Source organism: Panthera leo, chromosome B3 (assembly GCF_018350215.1).
Source record: "Panthera leo isolate Ple1 chromosome B3, P.leo_Ple1_pat1.1, whole genome shotgun sequence".
Taxonomy (NCBI): Eukaryota; Metazoa; Chordata; class Mammalia; order Carnivora; family Felidae; genus Panthera; species Panthera leo.
The window spans coordinates 72,032,418-72,052,178 of NC_056684.1; the positions used below are offsets into that span (position 1 = coordinate 72,032,418).

The 19,761-nt window shown below is 42.1% G+C and overlaps 1 protein-coding gene and 1 long non-coding RNA gene across 2 annotated transcripts; one reads left to right on the forward strand and one right to left on the reverse strand.

Moving 5' to 3' along the window:
* Positions 1–4,872: 4,872 nt before the first annotated feature.
* Positions 4,873–15,433, forward strand: LOC122221385. The gene is made up of 3 exons (XR_006203178.1): positions 4,873–5,064; positions 6,325–6,438; positions 15,346–15,433. It is a non-coding gene; the product is annotated as an uncharacterized LOC122221385 (long non-coding RNA).
* Positions 15,434–17,903: 2,470 nt separating this feature from the next.
* On the reverse strand, positions 17,904–18,845 carry LOC122221269 (olfactory receptor 10G3). The gene has a single exon (XM_042940587.1). It carries the CDS (start codon positions 18,843–18,845, stop codon positions 17,904–17,906), a length of 942 nt encoding a protein of 313 aa, XP_042796521.1.
* Between the last annotated feature and the right edge of the window lie 916 nt (positions 18,846–19,761).

Sequence of the window (19,761 nt, forward strand, 5' to 3'; positions counted from 1 at the left end):
ATTCAGGGAAATTCACTCAGTCCACCTTGGCGAATCCTTTAGGACTTCTGCTACTGTCCTCAACCCTGGCTACCATCGTAAACCCTGGCTGCACATACTGAGGCTGTATTTCAGGAGCAGACCATCCAGTTTGAGCAGATGTAGCAAGAGCGAGAACCGGGGCTAAATTTCCAAGGGTGGTTCCAGTCGAGCTGCTGGTGATGCATCTTGCGTTTAGAGGTGCGATGAAGCAAAAGGTCAACAATTTTTAATGAAATCAATTTTGCCATGATCCGGTGTTGCTCTTCCTCTAGAATAGTCTTCTAAAAATAACGATACTTTTACTTACTACAGCCACCACCACTACCGGCAGCTAATGCCTATATTACATTTATTTATCTCTTACTCCATGCCAAGCACTAAGTGTTATGCTCATTTAACATTTACAAAGGGCTGGGACCAGGAATGAGGCGAGAGAGGCATCTGGGGTGCAGCATTCAAGAGGCACTGACTCAGGGCCACACAGGTATACTTCTGCGCCCTGGGTGCCTCTCTTGCTCCACCTTACTCCTGGCCCTGCTCATGAAGTTATTACTCACATCCATTTTCCCAGTGAGTAAACTGAGGCACTGAGAGATTAACTTGCCTAAGGTCACATAGGTAGTCAGTGGCAGAACTGGGATTCAAATCCCAGCTGTCCTAGAATCCTCTGAATCTGCTCTTAACTAGTCCCCTACACTATCTTTTATTCATTCATTCATTCATTTATTTATTCATTCATTCATTTATTTTACCTTATTTTATTATTTGTTTAAACAATTAAAAAAATTTTTTTCTTAATGTTTATTTATTTTTGAGAGATAGAGACAGAGCACAAGTAGGGGAGGGGCAGAGAGAGAGAGAGAGGGAGTCACAGATGCTGAAACAGGCTCCAGGCTCTGAGCTCAAACTTGGGAACAGTGAGGTCATGACCTAGACCAAAGTCGGACGTTTAGCCAAATGAGCCACCCAGGCGCCCCCCCTACACTGTACTAGGTTGGGGCACCTGGGTGGCTCAGTCAGTTAAGCATCACTCTTGATTTCAGCTCAGGTCATGATCTCAGGGTTCGTGAGTTTGTGTCCCGAGTTGGGCTCTGCACCAACAGTGGAGCCTGCTTGGGATTCTCTCACTCTCTCTCTGTTCCTCCCCTGCTCATGCTTTCCCTCTCTCAAAACAAATAAATAAACTTAAAAAAAAATGAAGTTCTAGGTTAATTTTAACCTAGTAAAATGTTCACATTATGGACACAGATGTAGGATAAGCTGTAGATCCATATAGACTGGAAGTATGTATCTGAAGAGACTTGGGAAAGATAAATGCATCACAGAACCGGGCATAGCAAGGGGAGGCAGGCTGGAATGTGCTTGTGACTAAGGAAACAGACATGTACATTATGTGATTGCACACTTATCTGCCTTAAGAAAGACTTCATAAACATAATGGGGGGCGTGGTCTTAGAGCCTAGGTAACTGGGGTCAGAGATGAAGACTCTCAGGCTGAACCAGTACTCTCTGCGGAGAGGAGCTGTGACTACTCACCAAGCTGCACTTGGGTCTGGGTAAACAGGCCTGTTGTGGGCTAAGCTGGATCCCACCCAAATTCGTATGTGGAAGCTCTAACCCCCAATATGACTGTATTTGGACATAGGGCCTTTAAGGAGATAGCAGTGTTATTAACAACAGCCAGAGAGTGGAGACAACACAAATCGTCATCAATGATGAAGTGGTAAACAAAATGTGGCATAGCCATACAACGGAATATTATACAACCTTAAAAAACCTTAAAAAGGAATGAAATTCTGATACAGCTACAACTTGGATGAATCCTAAAGACATCATGCTAAGTGAAAAATACTTAGGACAAATATTGTAGGACTCTACTTACATGAGGTACCTAGAATGGGCAAATTATTTAATTATATGACACAATTGTACATATTTCAAGCCTTGGTTTTCCTCCACCACTTCATATACCTTTTCATTTCTAGGTAAATAGCTCTTTAGTTAGTCTGGGAATAATGGTCCCTGCCCATTGGCTTGTGGTAGATCAGGTGGGCTCTGTATCACATGAGAAGTTCTGGAACATGGAAGAAGGAGGCCCACAAGGGCTGAGAGGTCAGGCTGTAATAGCCAACAAGCAGAGAAACAAAGACAGTGGGCCACCCCAGGAGGTTGACAAAGGCTGCAGAGGTCAGGCAAAGAGTTCTAGAGTGTGGTTCCAGGGCAAACATTCAGAAAACAAAGCCATGGCTGTGGATGGAGGGAAGAGAGGTCTTTGAGGGTCAGCATCTTAAGTCATAGTAGCCGGGAGGCTAGTAAAGATAGGCTATGCCTATCACCAGCCTCCTCTTTCTTCCCTCAGACCTCAGGCCCTGCCCTTTTGCTCCAAGAGTCTCTCAGCCCCCACTCACTTCTTTCTTGCTGTCCTCCCTTTTCTGGAAAACTATAAACAATATTTTCCCCAGACCCTCTGATTGCCAGATCCTCCAGTCAGAGGACCTCAATGCTACTAGGGGGCTTGGAGGTTGGGGGAGAGTTGAGGTGGCAGAGGCTCTCTTTTTGCTTGTGCTGGGTCAAAGTTGAAGGAGGGATTTTTGCTGCCGTAGCTGTATTGTGTCCTTCAGAGCTGCCTCGCTTTTCCGTAGAGGGAACAGGGACCCCTTCTCGATATACCTTTTGGCAAAGAGAGGTCCAGAGAGTGGAGACAAAGTGGCTTTGGGGGCCCAGCCATCCAGGCTCTTTCCCTTTGCTTCTCTTCGCACTTCATACTGTGTGAAGTCTTCTTTCCACAGAAAAATTCTGTCCTTTATCATTATTATTTTATTTTATTTATTTATTTATTTATTTATTTATTTATTTATTTATTTATTTTCCAGTATAGCTAGTTTCAGGTGTAGAGGATAGCGATTCGGCAGGAAAATTCTGCTCTTGATGTTTGGATTCATTAAATGGAACAGAGAAAAAGGTCTGCTTTGGGTGTCAGGCCAGGAAGTCTCAGCGTCTTGTAGCATCCAGAAGGGATCGGTCAGTACCCAAGTTACTCATCCCATCCCATCCAACCCCAACCCCCTAGAGTTAGGTGCTGTAACAACACAGGCTAAGAGGAGAGAGGCTCCAGAACCTCTCCAGCCACAGAGTCTTCAGGACCTAACTCTTCAGGAGCATCAGCCTGGGGCTGGGTAAAGGAGCATGTGTAGGATGGAGACCTGGTATGTGACATATTTCACTGGAGGGGTGGAGGTAGCTGTGGTGACCCTTTGTTGGCTCCAGAGAGAAAAGTGGGAAAATAGGAGTGCATGAGTAACCAAGTGAGGTCCTTTTTTTGTTGTTTGTTTTTTAATTTTTAAAAAACTTTATTCATTTTTGAGGGAGAGAGAGAGAGAGCGCGAGCATGAGCAGGGGAGGGGCAGAGACAGAGGGAGACACAGAATCCGAAGCAGGCTCCAGGCTCTGAGCTGTCAGCATGGAGCCTGATGCGGGGCTCAAACTCACAGAGTGGGAGATCATGACCTGAGCTGAACTGAAGTTGATGCTTAGCCAACTGAGACCCCCAGGAGCCCCAGTGAGGTTCTTATGAGTAAGGCAAAATAAACACAAGAGAAAGGAGAGGCTGGTGAAGCTGCTGCTGTTTCTTCTTCTTCTTCTTCTTCTTCTTCTTCTTCTTCTTCTTCTTTTCTTCTTCTTTTCTTCTTCTTCTTCTTCTTCTTCTTCTTCTTCTTCTTCTTCTTCTTCTTCATGTACAGATATGAAGCAGGTTTCCAATGGAAGGGCTTTATATTTGTAGATAATATAGTGGGCCAGCAGGTTAAACTAAATTGGAGCAGAGCAGACACTTTTCCTTGGCCCAAAAAGTTCTAAGGTTTGAGTTTGGCTCCATGATGTTGTATGATTTGGGCAATTAATTTAACTTTTTTGAACAGTCAATAAAAACTGGGTTACCAGAATAACTGTCTTACCTCACAGATAGGATAATGATCTTGTATAAGTAAGAGGTCTTTGTAAACTCCAAAGCCCTGTTATTTGAAGTGTGGCCTTTGGACCAACAGCATCAAAGTTACCCAGTAGCTTTTTAGAAATGAAAATTTCAGGTCCCATTCCAAGTTACTGAACCGCAACCTGCATTTTAACAAGATCTCCAGAGATTTATATGCATATTAAACTTTTAAAGGCATCACTATAGAACACTCTATAAATTAGTTTACTGCTTGAGGGAGAACCAAATATCACTTGGGGTTCAGTTTTGCTCTCCTATAAAAGACCGTAAAGAACCAGGGGGGTGCCCACCTCTTTGAGTGACAGAACCCCCTACCCCAATTTCTTTAATAAGTGTAGTTTTAAGAAGGATAATTAAGAGGGGTGTGTGGTTAGCTCAGTTGGTTACGCATCTGACTCTTGATTTCAGCTCAGGTCATGATCTCAAGGTTTGTGGAATTGAGCTCTGTGCTGACAGCATGGAGCCTGCTTGGGATTCTCTCTCTCCCTCTCTTTCTGCCCCTCCCCTGCTCTCTTTCTCTCTCAAAATAAACAAACTTAAAAAAAAAAAAAAAAAAAAAAAAGCATGTACTGGGCCCCAGCAGTGGGATGGGAGGAACTGGAGAGAAGAGAAAGTTGCATGTTGGGAGAAAGATTACTTAAAATGATTTTCTGGGATAAGTGCAGGGGACCGAGTGTTCTTGGAGACAAGTAGAGAGCGTCTGTAATCCTGCAGGGAGGGGTTGGGCTTTGAGCACATGAAGATTTAGATTTCTGGTTTAGGAGACAGGTTTCTCTTTCGCTACCTTTCCCCTTTTTCTAACAGAAAACGTGCTTCTGACATGGACGTTCCTCTTGCTAGGCCATCCTGGCTTCTCTGGGGCCCACAGCCTCCTCTGTCATCATACTGACAGGCCCAAAGCAAAGGTCTCTGGTGAATACAAATATTGCTGTGATGTGATGGAGAAGGTTCCAGGGCTGCCCACTGAGAAGAGCTGTAAGAAGAACAAGACCTATACCCACAGCGTGTGCCCCAGCACAAGGGGCCTCTGTGAGGACCCAACTGTGAGATGGGTAAGGAAGCGTGAGTTTTACAAGTGCCACTTCAGCATCTTGTAAGTCTCTCTCTTTCTCTTTTTTTTAAAAGTTTATTTATTTTGAGAGAGACAGAGAGCAAGCGGGGGAGGGGCAGTTGGAGAGGGAAAGAGGGAGAATCCCAAGCAGGCTCCCACACTGCCAGCATGGAGCCTGACGTGGGGCTCGAACCCACGAACAATGATCTCATGACCTGAGCCGAAACCAGGAGTCTGGCACTCAACTGATTGAGCCACCCAGGAGCCCCCTTTCTTCTATGTCTCTTAATACCATCTCGACCCAGAGGTTTGCCCCCGCACCGATACTATTCTTGGTATTACCTTCTGGAGGGATGTGCTCATGGTCTGTGTGGGGAAACATCCAATTTGCTTGGAAGGATAGTCTCTGCACCCTCTCATCGAGGGTGTCTGCTTGTTCTGCCCCACGCCCCTCTCCTGATTCCCACTGTGAGGTCTTGCTCAATCTAGCTGGTTTGGACTCTCCTCTCTCCCTCAGAACCTGGAGTGCCTCATTGTTCCTTGGTCCTAGCCCCTGATCCTTATTCTCACCATCTGTCCTGGATATTTGTTAGAGGGAGAGGGGAGGTGGCCTTATCATGAGCTCCCTTTGGGACCATTAGTGCTTGTCCTGATTGCCCTGTCCTGTTGGGAGAGCAAGCTGATGCTAAATACTTTCCTGGGATTTGGCCCTTTTTTGGCTCAGGCTACTAAGTTGGAAGAGAAGGTCAGAGGGAGGCTTGTGAGCCTGGTGCGTGCAGTTACACCCCCAGGGATGTGCTGAGCCCATTTTCCCACATGCTGCTTTAATAAAATTCTCAAGGGCATGGCCGTGAATGACTCTGAGTGTCTGGGTTTCCAGCATCCTCTCATCTGAGGGAGGGCAGCTAACAGAGAGGGGTTTGCAGGGGAAACTTTCCTTTACAGAAACAAATCCCAGAGGTGTCAATACCAGCAGCGAGTAGGAGTCTCCCTGTCAGGAGACAGGAATGATGGGGCCTGGGGTGGACCTACCCCAAGTGGCACAGTCCCTTCTCTGATATCCCTCCAGCTGCCGCATCCCCTCTAGCTGTGCTGCTTTGAACACCTGTCTTTGTGGCTTCGCAGAAGATGTGAAGACATGTTGAAAAGACCACACGGAGTACTGAGAGAACAGGAAAATTAATCCAGAGAGGACATACTTAGCATAAATCTTACAAAGTGCAGATTCCCTAACTTGTTCCATTCTACCTGTCACCGCAAGGTACTAAAACTCTGGTCCAGAAGGATGAGGAAAGATACCCAATACATCTACTGAGCATCCCCAGCATTCCAGAAACATTTGATGGTGACCATACTCTGGAAGGGGCAGGAAAAGGTAAGAGAGGTAGGAAGATGGCCACCCTGTATTTTATCTCCTCCAAAGAGCTTTCAGCTTTTAGAATCAATTCCTTTGTACCTCAGTGTAATATTTAAAATGTTTATTCTATCATCCCTACATTGTATGGTCTTTTGGTTACTAGAGTTCCCACAAGGAAATTGGTAAGGAAAAATTTAGGACCCATGAGTTCATTTGAAAATTTCAGGCTAAGTAGGGCAGAGTCTTTGCTGTTGGTTTGGCTCACTTTCTGTTGTCCTTTGAGTAGCAAATGATTTTCTTTTAGAGGAAAGATAAATCTAGATTCTTGTACTATATGTGAAAATAAATTTCAGATGGAATAAAAATATAAACAAACAAAACAAAACTATAAAATGTTAGAAGAAAATTTAGGATATTGGAAAATCTTGGGGTTGCGGTGAACTTCTCAAGCAAAACAGAAGCCCAGAATCCATAAGGAGAAACATTACTGCACTTAAATAAAAATTTTGGAATGAAAAGACAGAATAAACACAAACAAATCGTACAGTTGGAAGAAAATATGTGTACTCATATCAGCAGATGACTTTTTAACATATAAAGATCTCTTATGAATTGCGAGGAAAAAGTCAATAATTCAATAGAAAATAGGTAAGTGATATAAACAGACAAATGATAGAAGAAAAATTCTGAACGGTAAATACATCTAATAAAGGATACCCAATTTCTTTACTAATCAGAGAAATTGAAACAAAGATGAGCTAACAGATTGGCAAAACTTAGTTGATATGATCTAGTATAGGTGAGAATGGGCATTCATACATACATATACAAACACACACATTATATTGTATATATAGTTGACATATAATGTGGAATATATATTATATTAACTTTATTCAACACAATGAATCAGGAGCATTAATTGGTATAGCTTTTGGAGAAATAACACATTACTATCTTCTAATATTAACAGTACGCAAACAATATTGTATTATAATAATCAAACTTGCTAAGAGACTAGATCTTAATTATTCTAACCACTAAAAAGAAATGATAATTATGTGACAGGATAGAGGTGCTAATTATCACTGCAATGGCAGTCATATAGTATATAAATGTGTCAAATCAATATATTTTAAAAAGTTATTTTTTAGTAATCTCTCTACCCAATGTGGGGCTAGAACTCACAGCCCCGCAATCAAGAGTCACACGCTCTTCCTACTGAGCCACCCAGGTGCCCCTCAAATCAATATGTTGTACACCTAAAATTGACACAATGTTATATATGCCAAATGTCTTTCAATTACCCAACCAATATAACCCAATATATAACCAATATATAACCCAATATATAACCCAAACCAATATAACGATGGTTATATGAGTGTTTTATGCAAGCTACTTTGACAAGAGTGTTACTTTAGAGAATGAACGTAACAGCTCTCCTCTGATGTAATTAGAAGAGTAGCTAAAAACAAATGTAATAAAGGTGTTTATAAGAAAATCAAAACTTTGTGTCCTCTTTGATGTTAAAAATTCAAACTTCTAAAATCTATTTCTTAAAGATTTTATTTATTATTTTTTAAAGTTTATTTATTTATTTTGAGAGAGAGAGAGAGAGAGAGAGAGAGAGAGAGAGAGAATATGCAGGGGAGGGGCTGAGAGAAAGGGAGTGAGAGAATGCCAAGCAGGCTCTGAGCTGTCAGTGCAGAGCCTGACATACAGCTCCATCCCATGAACCTGAGCTGAGTGAAATCAAGAGTCAGATGCTCAGCTGCTTGAGCCACCCAGGCACCCCTAAGGTTTTATTTTTAAGTAATCTCTACACCCAACGTGGGGCTCAGACTCATATCCCCAAGATCAAGAGTTGCATGTTGTACCAACTGAGCCTGCCAGGGACCCCTAAAATCTATTTTTTTTAAAAAGTACTAATATCTAAAGATAAATGCATTTGGATATTGATTTTAGCTTTGTTCTTAGTGACAAAAACTCAAAGCAATCTAAATGCCCACCAAAGATGAATGATTAAATAAATTATGGAAACCCATTCAGAGGGATTTTGTGCAGCTATTCAGAAAAAGTGAGTTGGATCTATATGTATTGACCTGAAGGAAGGTGCATTACACATTGTAATGTGGAGAGGGGGAAAACAAACTGTAGAAGAATGTATATAGTCTGATAGCAAATTTGAAAAGGAAAACAAAAATCTATACATGCTTATTGGTATTTCTATACATTTCTAGAAACATAAAGTTAAGGAAGGCTACCACAAGCGTTTAACATAGTTATCTCAGGGAATAAGATGAGAGGGGGATTAATTAGTTAAGTTTTATTTATTTATTTATTTATTTATTTATTTATTTACTTACTTACTTATTTAAAAGACGTTTATTTTTGAGGGGGGAGGGGCAGAGAGAGAGAGGGAGACAGAGAATCTGAAGCAGGGTCTGCATTGTCAGTGCAGAACTCGACGCGGGGTTCGAATTCACAAACCATGAAATCGTGACCTGAGCTGAAGATGGACACTTAATGGATAAGCCACCCAGGAGCCCCTATTTTTAATTTTTTAATTAATTTATGAAAAAAATGTAAATACTGTTTTTAAATGTTTATTTATTTATCCTTGTTTATTTGAGAGAGAGAGAGAGAGAGAGAGAGCGAGCTGCTGAAGGGTACAGAGAAAGGGAGAAAGAGAATCCCAAGCAAGCACCCTGCTGTCAGTGCAGTGCCAGACTCGGGACTCTGTCTCACAAACCATGAGATCATGGCCTGAGTGGAAATCAAGAGTCGAATGCCTAACTGACTGAGCCACCCAGGCACTCCTTATTTTTATTTTTTTAAAGTTTATTTTTTATTTTGAGAAAGAGAAAGAGAGAGACACAGAGAGAGAATGCATGCACAAGTTGTGTGTGGGGGGGCAGGGGGGGCGGACAGAGAGAAGGAGACAGAACCCCAAGCAGACCCTGAGCTACCGGCACAGAGCCTGTTGCAGGGCTTGAACTCACAAACTGTGAGATCATGACCTAAGCCTGAGATCTAGAGTCGGACACTTAACCTACTGAGCCATCCAGGCACCCCAAAGGGGCTAAATTTATTTTAAAAAACCCCCTCTTTTGTGCTTTTAAACATGTTACAATGAACATGTACTACTCTTGTTATTTAATATGCACAAATGTGAGAGACATTGCTAAAAGCAAAATAAAAGAGGGAAGAACTAAAGGATGGATATGTTCATGATTGTGGGACAAAGTAAGGTTGGCAGGGGTAAAGAAGGGCAAGTTATGGGGCGCCTGGGGGGCTCAGTCGGATAAGCCTCCAACTTCGGCTCAAGTTATGATCTTGCAGTTCTTGAGTTAGAGCCCCACATTAGGCCTGCTGCTCTCAGTGCATAGCATGCTTCAGATCTTCTGTTTCTCTCTCTCTCTCTGTCCCTCCCCTGCTTGCGCTCTGTCAAAAACAAATCAAACATTAAAAAAAAAAGAGTAAGTTATGCAGAAAAAGATTAATGAAATAGAAAAACATGACCCTGAAGGAAATAGAGATTCTATAAAACAGAAAAGTATTAAAAAATAATTGGCAATTTAGGGGCACCTGAGTGGCTCAGTCTGTTAACCATTGGACTCTTGGTTTTGGCTTAGGTCACGGTCTCACGGTTTGTGAGTTCAAGCACTGAGTTGGGCTCTGAGCTGATGGTGAGGTGCCTGCTTGGAATTCTCTCTCTCCCTCTCTCTGCCTCTCCACCAGTCACAAGTATGCAGGCACTCTCTCTCAAAAATAAATAAATAAACTTAATAAAATAAAATAAAATAAAATATTTTTTTTTAATTTTTTTTTTCAACGTTTTTTATTTATTTTTGGGACAGAGAGAGACAGAGCATGAACGGGGGAGGGTCAGAGAGAGAGGGAGACACAGAATCAGAAACAGGCTCCAGGCTCTGAGCCATCAGCCCAGAGCCTGACGCGGGGCTCGAACTCACGGACCGCGAGATCGTGACCTGGCTGAAGTCGGACGCTTAACCGACTGCGCCACCCAGGCGCCCCTAAAATATTTTTTAAAAAGAGGTAGTTCTTGAAAATGAAAATATGCTTGGTGAAATGAAAATTTTATTGGAAGGGGAAGATAAACTCAAGCGAATCACCCAGGAGAAAGAATAAAAAGTCACAGATGAGAAATGAGTGTAAAAGAAAGAGAGAATGAATCCTGGAAGTCCAACATTTGATTAATAGGCATTCTAGAGAGAATAAGAAAATTAGAGGGGAGGAAATTATCAAGGATACAATAATATACACTTTCTCAGAGCTGAAGGGAGACAAAATTTCAAAATCAGTGTTCACGAAAGTCAGAGCAGGAGGAATGAAATAAGGTTTAGACACACTGTGAAATTTCAGAATACTGAAGATATAAAAGAGATTGTAAAAGCCTCCAGAGAGTTTGCCAACAAAGAAACGAGAATTAGACTAGCATCGGAGTTTTGGTTAGCAAGAGTGGATGCTGGATGACAGCTAAAACAAGGTCATCAAAGACAGCAGTGATTTTCAGCTAAGAATTCCATACTTATCCAAATATTTAATTAAGTGAAAGGGCAGAAGAAGGATATTTTTTAGTTTTTTTTGAAGTAAGGTCTCACCCAACGTGGGTTTTGAACTCACCACCCTGAGATCAAGAGTCACTGGCTTCACCAACTGAGCTAGCCAGGTGCCCTGAGGACACTTTTAGATGTTAGGATCCAGAAGTTTTACAGTCCATGTACTGTTTATTAGAAAGTTATTTTAAGATTCATTCTATAGGGGCTCCTGGGTGGCTTGGTTGGTTAAGCATCTGACTTTGGCTCATGGTTCATGAGTTCAAGGCCCACATTGGGCTCACTGACGTCAGTGTGGAGCCTGTTTGGGATCCTCTCTCCCTCTCTCTCTGCCACCCCCTTCCCCCGCTTGTGCTCTTTCTCCCCCTCAAAAAAATCCATTCTATAAAAATGAACATGAAAAACAAACAAACAAAAAAGATTAAGACACAGATGTCAGATAACAAAGGATCCAATCTATAAGAAATACCCAGGATGACAGTTGTGGCAGCCAATGAGAACAACCAGTACAGCCTGAGATGGAGGGCAGAGGTCTCAAAGGGAGTTCTCTAGAGGAAAAACAGAATTCCTTAGAATAGAAATGATGATTAGGAGTTTGTCAAAACTTGAGGATAAAGAAATGGAGAGCAAGAAAACATGAAAGGTAGGTAATTAAAATGTGTAGAGTCATAGCATTCTTAACTGGCTGTGTGAACAATATTTACACAGTCATAATGTAACATCCTTTAGGTAAATGATTTGTAATGGTTTTCTATATTTGGAATCACCATAAACAGAGTAAGGCAAGTCTACTAATGGTTATGGAATAAAATAGAAATATTATTGATTTTGACACTTAGAAAGTACAGATGACAGAAGTTGGGAGGTGCAAGAAGGGCAGGGGTGCTGTCTCCTTTTATAAAGTGAAGGGGCAAGAGATTTACTTATATTCATTCGCTAATTCAACAAGTACTTACTGAAGTAAGCCCCATGCCCAACATGGGGCTTGAACTCAAGACTCTGAGATCAAGAGTCATATGGTATACTGACTGAGCCAGCCAGGTGCCCCTCCAGGTAGGTATTCTTCCTAGTGCTGGAGATTCAGTGGTGAACAAACCAGACAAATCTCTGTCTACTTACAGAGGCAATGATAGGAGAGTTACACTGACAATTCTAGTCTTGTGTGGATAATGGATGGTAAATTGGTAAGCAGGGCATCCCAAGATTGCAAAATGGAGTACATGCCTGGTATGACAGTCCTAGGGGTACCACTGGGATCTCTCTTCAAGAAGTAGGCCAGAGGTGCCTGGGTGGCTCAGTTTGTTAAGCATCCAACTTAGGCTCAGGTCACGATTTCACTGTGTGAGCTCAAGCCCTGCTTTAGGCTCTGTACTCTCTCTTCCTCTCTCTCTCTACCTCTCACTTGTGCGCTCTTTCAAAAATTAAAAAAAAAAATTAAAAAAAAAAAAGGAAAGAAATAGGCTAGGTGTGCCTGGGTGGCACAGTCAATTAAGCACCTGACTCCTTCTTGGTTTCAGCTCAGGTCATGATCTCACAGTTTGAGTTCAAACCCTGTGTTGGGCTCTGCGCTGACAGTGAAGAGCCTGCTTGGAATCCTCTCTCTCTTCCTCTCTGTCCTTCCCTTGCTTGTGTTCTCTTTCTGTCTCTCAAAATCAATGAACTTTATAAAAAAGAAAGAAGGAAACAGGCTAGTATAGACCTGCCAGTGAGAAAGTAAACTTTCACCTCTCAGGAAAGGGAAGATGACATTGAGGTTTCTATACGGCTAGGTATTTTAATTCAGATTCTTCAGGAAGTAGACTCTAAGAATCAGAACAGCAGGCCCAGAGAGATGAGGAAGAAGAGTGGGTAGGAAGAGCTTTAGACTGCAGTGTGCAGTTCTGAGGTCTCAGGCAGCCCAGTGGGAGCCCTGGGGCAGAGACTGCCTAATTTGGAGTCCAGCAGCTATAGCCTGATCTTACTGTCCCCGCTGCCTCAGTCACTGGTGGGGGACAGCCTGGTTTCAAAGCTGAAGTGTCCCAAAGACTGGTAATGGCATCTCTTGCAGCTGATTTCTAGAAATGCATCCATTTGGTCACGTATGAAAGTTGAGAAGCTTTTTTTTTTTTTTTTTTTTTTTTTTTAGTATTTATTTATTTTTGGGAGAGTGCAAGCAGGTGAGGGGCAGAGAGAGGGGACAGAGGATTGGAAGTGGGCTCTGCGCTGACAGGCTGACAGCAGCGAGCCAGATGTGGGGCTCAAACCCAAGAACAGTGAGATCATGACCTGAGTTGAAGTCAGACACTCAACTGACTGCACCACTCAGGTGCCCTGAAAGTTGAGAAGCTTTTAAGCATCTGCTTAAGATGACTTCCAGGATTAGATTTTTGCCCTCTGGTGTATATACTTACTTCCAGTTATTCAAACACAATCAAAATTTCTTCTAGGTACTAATGTGAAGGAATTTTGCAAATGTAATTAAAGGCCCCAAATGAATTGATCTTAAAATAGGAAGATTATCCTTTGTGGGCCTAGATTAATCAGGTGAGTCCTTAAAAAGGACTGAATTCTTCATTGGGAGAGAGATTTGAGACGCAAGAAGGATTCTAGGTGAGGTAGAGTTCTGTTTTTGGCTTTAAAGATGGAAGAGGCCAGGGATGCCTGAGTGGCTCAGTCAGTTAAGCATCTGACTCTTGATTTCTACTCAGGTCATGGTCTCATGGTTCATGGGTTTAAGCCCCACATCGAGTTCTGTACTGACAGTGTGGAGCCTGCTTGGGATTCTCTCTCTCCCTCTCTGTCAAAATAAACTTAAAACAAATAAACTTAAACAACTTAGAAAAAAATATGGAAGAGGCCATGTGGCAAGGAATTTGGGTAGCTTCTTGAAGCTGAGAGTGCCCTCTAGCTGACAGCCCACAAGGGAACAGGGACCTAAGTCCTATAATTGCAAGGAACTGAATTCTGCCACAACCTTGTGAGCCTGGAAGAGAACCTTGACCTCCAGATGAGAATGCAGCTCAGGGACACCTTGATTTTAGCCTAGTGAGATACTGAGCAGAGAACCAAGTCATGTGGTATTTGGATTGTTGACCTACAAAACTGTGAGCTAATAAATGGGCTTTGTTTTCAGCTAAGTTTGTGATCACTTGTTACACAGCGATTGAAAACTAACAATGGCCATCATAGATTAAATCCAAACTTCTTACGTAGTTTCCAAGGTTTTCTGTGCTCCAACCCTTGCCTGCACCTGTGTTATAACCGTGTACTCTCTCCCCCATGCACTACACTTCAATGACATCCCTTTCCTTTCAAACATGCCAAACTCTTATCCACCCCAGGGCCTTGTACTAGCCTTTCCCTCTATTCAGAAAACTCTTTCCTGAGAATTTCATAGCTATGGCTTTCAAAAAATCTTTTATTATGGACATTTACAAACATACTTGAGTAATGAGAGCAGCGGAATGACACCTCATGTTAAGTCAGCATCAATGAACATATGGCTTAACTTTTTCATCTATATTTCTCCTTAATCTTTCCCCAGCCCCGTTCCTTATTGTATTTTTATTTTTTAACTGTGGTTAAATACATGTAACATTTACCAGCCTAACCATTTTAAAAAAATATTTATTTATTTTTGAGAGAGAGAGAGTGCGAGAGAGAACGAGCTGGAGAGGGGCAGAGAGAGATGGAGACATAGAACCCAAAGCAGGATCCAGTCTCTGAGTGGTCAGCACAGAGCCCAAAGCCCAGTTCAGGGCTCAAAACCACTAGCCATGAAATCATGACATGAACTGAGGTCAGATGCTTAACCGACTGAGCTACCCAGGTGCCCCTACCAGGTTAACCATTTTTTAAACATACAGTTCAGTAGTGTTAAGTATATTCACACTCTTGTGCAACCATCTCTGGAACTCCTTTCATCCTGCAGAACTGAACCTCAATACCTACTAAACAACAACTCCCCACTCTCCCCTCTCCTCAGCCCCCGGCAACCACCTTCTACTTTCTATCTCTATGAATTTGACTATTCTAGGAATTCATTTAAATGAAATCATACAGTATTTGTCTTTTTGTGACTGGCTCATTTCACCTAGCATAATATCTTAAAGATTTATCCATGTTGTAGCATGTGTCAGAATTACCTCCTTTTAAAAGGCTGTATAATATTCCAATGTATGTGTATATCACATTTTGTTTATCCAGTCATCCATCAATGCACACTTTTGGCTATTGAGAATAATGCAGTGATGAACATGGGTGTACAAATATCTCTTGGAGACCCAAATTTCAATTGTTTTGGGTATGTACCCAGAAATGGAATTTCTGAGTCGTTTGGTAATTCTACTTTTAATTTTTTTAGGAACCCCCATACTGTTTTCCATAGTGCCTGCACCATTGTTCATCCTACTGTACAACAGCCAAGAAGCCCACAGGAATCTTAAACTGACGTTAGTCCTTCCTGCAAGCTCATGCCTTGGATAGCAGCCTCAGAGCCACAAGGAAATGTAAGTTCCTGATATGACTTTCCCAACAGCCCTTGTGATCGACAGTCTCCCCTGTCTCCTAGCAGCTTCCTCTTATGTGTCATTTATTTTTTAAAGTTTTAATAAATGTTTATTTTTAAGAGGGAGAGAGAGGGAGAGAGAGAATGAGAGAGAGAGCACTTGAGCTGGGGAGGGGCCGAGAGACAGAGGCTCTGTGCCACCAGTGAAGAGCCTGATATGGGACTCGAATCCATGAACCATGAGATCATGACCTGAGCCAAAGTCCAATGGTCAACTACCTAAGTCACCCAGGAATTCCCCCTTATGTATCCTTTAGATAAGAGTCCTCTGTGGCTTACTAAAATCCTGCTCTTTTGGTTTGATTAATCTGGCTTTAGTCTAGGAACCCCAAAACATTCCACCTACTGACCTGAAAAAAGACATGTGCCCCAGGTCCTGCCTCTGTTTGTTTTCTGCCTTGATCTCCCATGTGACTCCTTGAGGCATGCTGGGTAATTCTTCCAGGACCTGTGAGTGATAAAGTTCTCTATTTCAATCCTCTTGTAGTCTGTTGTACTACAAATTACCATCCACCATCCTGCGCTCCACTTAATACAGGTTAATTTAACAAATTCATAGTAGAGTCCAGTCTACTTTTTAAACAAATGTGGGGCACCTGGGTGGCTCATTTGGTTGAGCATCCAACTTTGGCTCAGGTCATGATCTCACAGTTTGTGAGTTTGAGTCCCGTGGTGGGCTCTGTGCGGACAGCTCAGAGCCTGGAGCCTGCTTCCGATTCTGTGTCTCCCTCTCTGTCTCTGCTCCTCCCCCACTTGTGCTCTGTCTCTGTCTCAAACATAAATAAATGTTAAAAGAAATTCAAAAACCCCACAAATATTTGCCTCAGAATTACTCCATTTTGATCTGTATTTTTATTATACACTTACAGATCATTTTAATGTTATTTGATTTTTAAAAAATAATTTTTTATTATTCTCATTTATTAATGTTGATTAATTGTTAAAACAACAGGTATGATAACCATTGTGCTAGGCACCTGGGAAAATAGGAGCAAGATGTATAATAGCCTTTGGAAATATTTTTGGTTTATCAGCTGTAGCTCTAAGTTTATTTTTGTAATTCACAGTTTAGTCATTTTATTTATTAAATATTTTGAAAGACTAAGATTTCAGAAGTAATGTTTTAGTGTAAGGGAGTTGATATCCAGTATATTGTTTGTTTTGTGAACAAAATGCTGAAAAATTGTGTCAGTCAGCTTCATCCAAAGGAGAATGGTTAGTTTTTTTGTCTCCTATATCAATTAGGTGAACCTAATTTCCTTTGGAAATGAACATTTACATGCCCAAACTGCTCTCGGCTATGCCCAAGAGACTTTGTTTTATAGATAACATGATATCATTTATCACATGGATAAGCAACCATCCACTATGAAAAGCTGGAGAATGAGGCAGAATCACAACAGAATAAGATTGGAGGTGTGAAGGGATTGAAACAACAGATACCGCACCAAGTTTGCCCACATTGATTAGGCCCCAGCTAACTTAATGAAAGCTTGTCAAGCTCACAAATCTAAATGGATATGAAATACTCATTTGGGAAAAGTATTTCGGTTCCCTGGTTAATTGTCCTATTATTTTATTTATTTAAGCCATAGCTACATCCAATGGGGGCTCAAACTCACAACCCCTGAGATCAAGAGTCATGAACTCTACCAACTGAGCCAGCCAGGTGCCTGCCCTATTTTCTTTCAATGGGAAATTTCATATTGAGCTTTACTTTTTGGCGTGGGGGAATTTATTATTGAGACATTTGAAAAGACTTCATTGCCTTTTTGCTGAGGAGGTATTGTTTAATTTGGTTTGGTTTGTGAAAACACCAGTTTAAGAGGAGTGTTATTTCTTCAGCAGGCAAGGAAGAGGAAGCACTTTAGTTCCTCCCCACATCCTATGATGACCTCAGGAGGTCCCAAGAGCCAGGCCTGTTAACATGCATGTAGCACGGCATCTATAGTTTCTCTTCTAGCATTAGCTGTTGAAGTTAATATCCAATTGGAACAGAACAGAGGAACATTCTTCCATCAAAAGAACTATAGTCCTTCTTAAGCTTGGCCAATGTAAGTCTAGAGGCTGAAAAGCCCATTAGGTGCTTTTGTTCTGTCAGTTCTCTGGATGTGGAAGTGTGCCAGCTTTTGAGTGACTTTAGTCTCACTTTCTACTGTTGGAGTAGCTGAGGTTGTTTGTCTGAAGGGGATACCAAGGAACTGCTAGAAAATGGTATTTTACTTAAAACTGTGTTTGATCTTATTGTATTGATATTATATGGCTACATAAAAGAGAAAAATAATAAAGAAAACTTCACTGAAATGTAAGCATTAGGATAAACTGAAGGTTTCACCAGTGGGGGACAGACACTTTCAAACCTCACTCTTAGTCCCAGGGCCTCCTATCATTCTCTTCAGGGCCAGCTTTACCTCTTGGTTCCGCAGAGTGTAGATGAGGGGGTTGAGGAAAGGAGTGATAGCTGTGGGAAATAAGGCAGCTGCCCCATCCAGGGGGCTGTTGGTTTCAGGCCTCAGGTAGATGAAGGCACAGGGCACATAGTACACGGTTACCACGGTTACGTGGGCCCCACAGGTTGAAAAAGCTCGGCGCCGCCCATCAGTTGTGCGGATTCTCAGGATGGCCTGAGTGATCTGTACATAGGAGAGGAGGATCAGGGAGAAACAAGTGGCAACCACCACCCCAATGTCCACAAAGGTCACCTGCTCGTTGACTGTTGTATCAGTACAGGCTAGCCTCAAAACTGCAGGGATGTCACAGAAGAAGTAATCTACCTGGTTTGGCCCACAGTAGGGCAGACGGAAGGTTAGGATAGCCTGGAGGGCCCCATGGATGGATCCTGCCACCCAAGCTCCAGTCACAAGCAAGGTACTCAACTTAGCATTCATGAGAATATGGTAGCGCAGGGGTTGGCATATTGCCAGGTACCTATCGTAGGCCATCAGGGTATAGAGGAAGCACTGGGTGCTGCCCAAAAAGTGATAGAAATAGAGTTGAGCAACACAGCCGCCAAAGGAGATGGGTTTGATGCCTAGAGTGAAGCTCATCATGAGGCGGGGGACAATGATGGTAGAGATGCCCATGTCAATGACGGAGAGAACACCAAGAAAGATGTACATGGGACGGGCATGGAGCTGCGGGTCTACCCAGACAGTGACTAGAATGAGCAGGTTTCCCAGCTGAGTCAGGATGTAGATTAGCAAAAAGAACACAAACAGAAATGTCCTTAGTCTGAGTGGGTAGGGAATTCCTGTGAGAATGAACTCAGTCAACGATGTGCTGTTGACTCTTTCCATCCTCTGGAGATTTTACCTAGAGAATGGACAAGAGAAGAGTTAGCATGGAAGTGAGGAAAAACTAGAGAAAGAGCTTGTAAAAAATGAAGGACAATGATGGAGAAGTTTCTTTATGTGGGGGAGATGACAGATAGGGAGAAGTATGCTTTATGGCAGGAGATGGCCTATTTAGTAAATACAGTTTTATTGGAACACAGCCATGCTCATTTACTTATGTGTTGTCTGTAGCTGCTTTGGTGCTATGATGGCAGAGTTAAGTAGTTGCATTTGTCCTGAAAAGCCTAAAATATTTATTCTCCGGGCTTTTACAGAAAAAGCTTGCTCCTAGGAGTTTGTACCTGGAACACTTTTGCCAAAGATTAAGGGTTTACTGGAAGCAACATGTGTGGGAAAAGACACTTGTTTTGTTAGATGCTCTGCCACTTTAACCTCCAGAATCCACTGACTCATTCTTATCGTGCCAGTACATAAACTTATACGTAGAGTGGGGAGTATGCAGAAAGGGAATGAGAAAATTCTTTGTACCCATTTGTAGTAGAAAGAACGGAACACAATTGTGATTAAATGGCTAGTTGTATGTGACATATCTTGATGCTGTGTGAGTCTACTCTCCAAGTTCTTTACAATGAAAGGAAGTCCATGAGGCTGTAAGCATGTAAATAAAGTTACAGTTGGTACTTGCTGCTATGTATTTTGTTTCTTTGTATATAATAGTGTGGCCTTGGAACACAGTAAAGAAAGAGAGGAGAAAAGGAAGCAAAGAGGGATGTCTGTAGTGAGACATCAGAGATGAGAGAAAAAGCAAGGATGACTGGAGAGGATGAGAGAAGAGCAGGGCAAATGGCTCTCAGTGTGGAAGAGTTATTTTAAGTTTTTGGTCCAACCTCTTGATTGGCATTTCCCACCTAAAGAAAAA

What these genes read in the sequence shown, in the direction of transcription:
- LOC122221269 (XM_042940587.1), bottom strand. Translation starts at nt 18,845, where the DNA reads ATGGAAAGAGTCAACAGCACATCGTTGACTGAGTTCATTCTCACAGGA.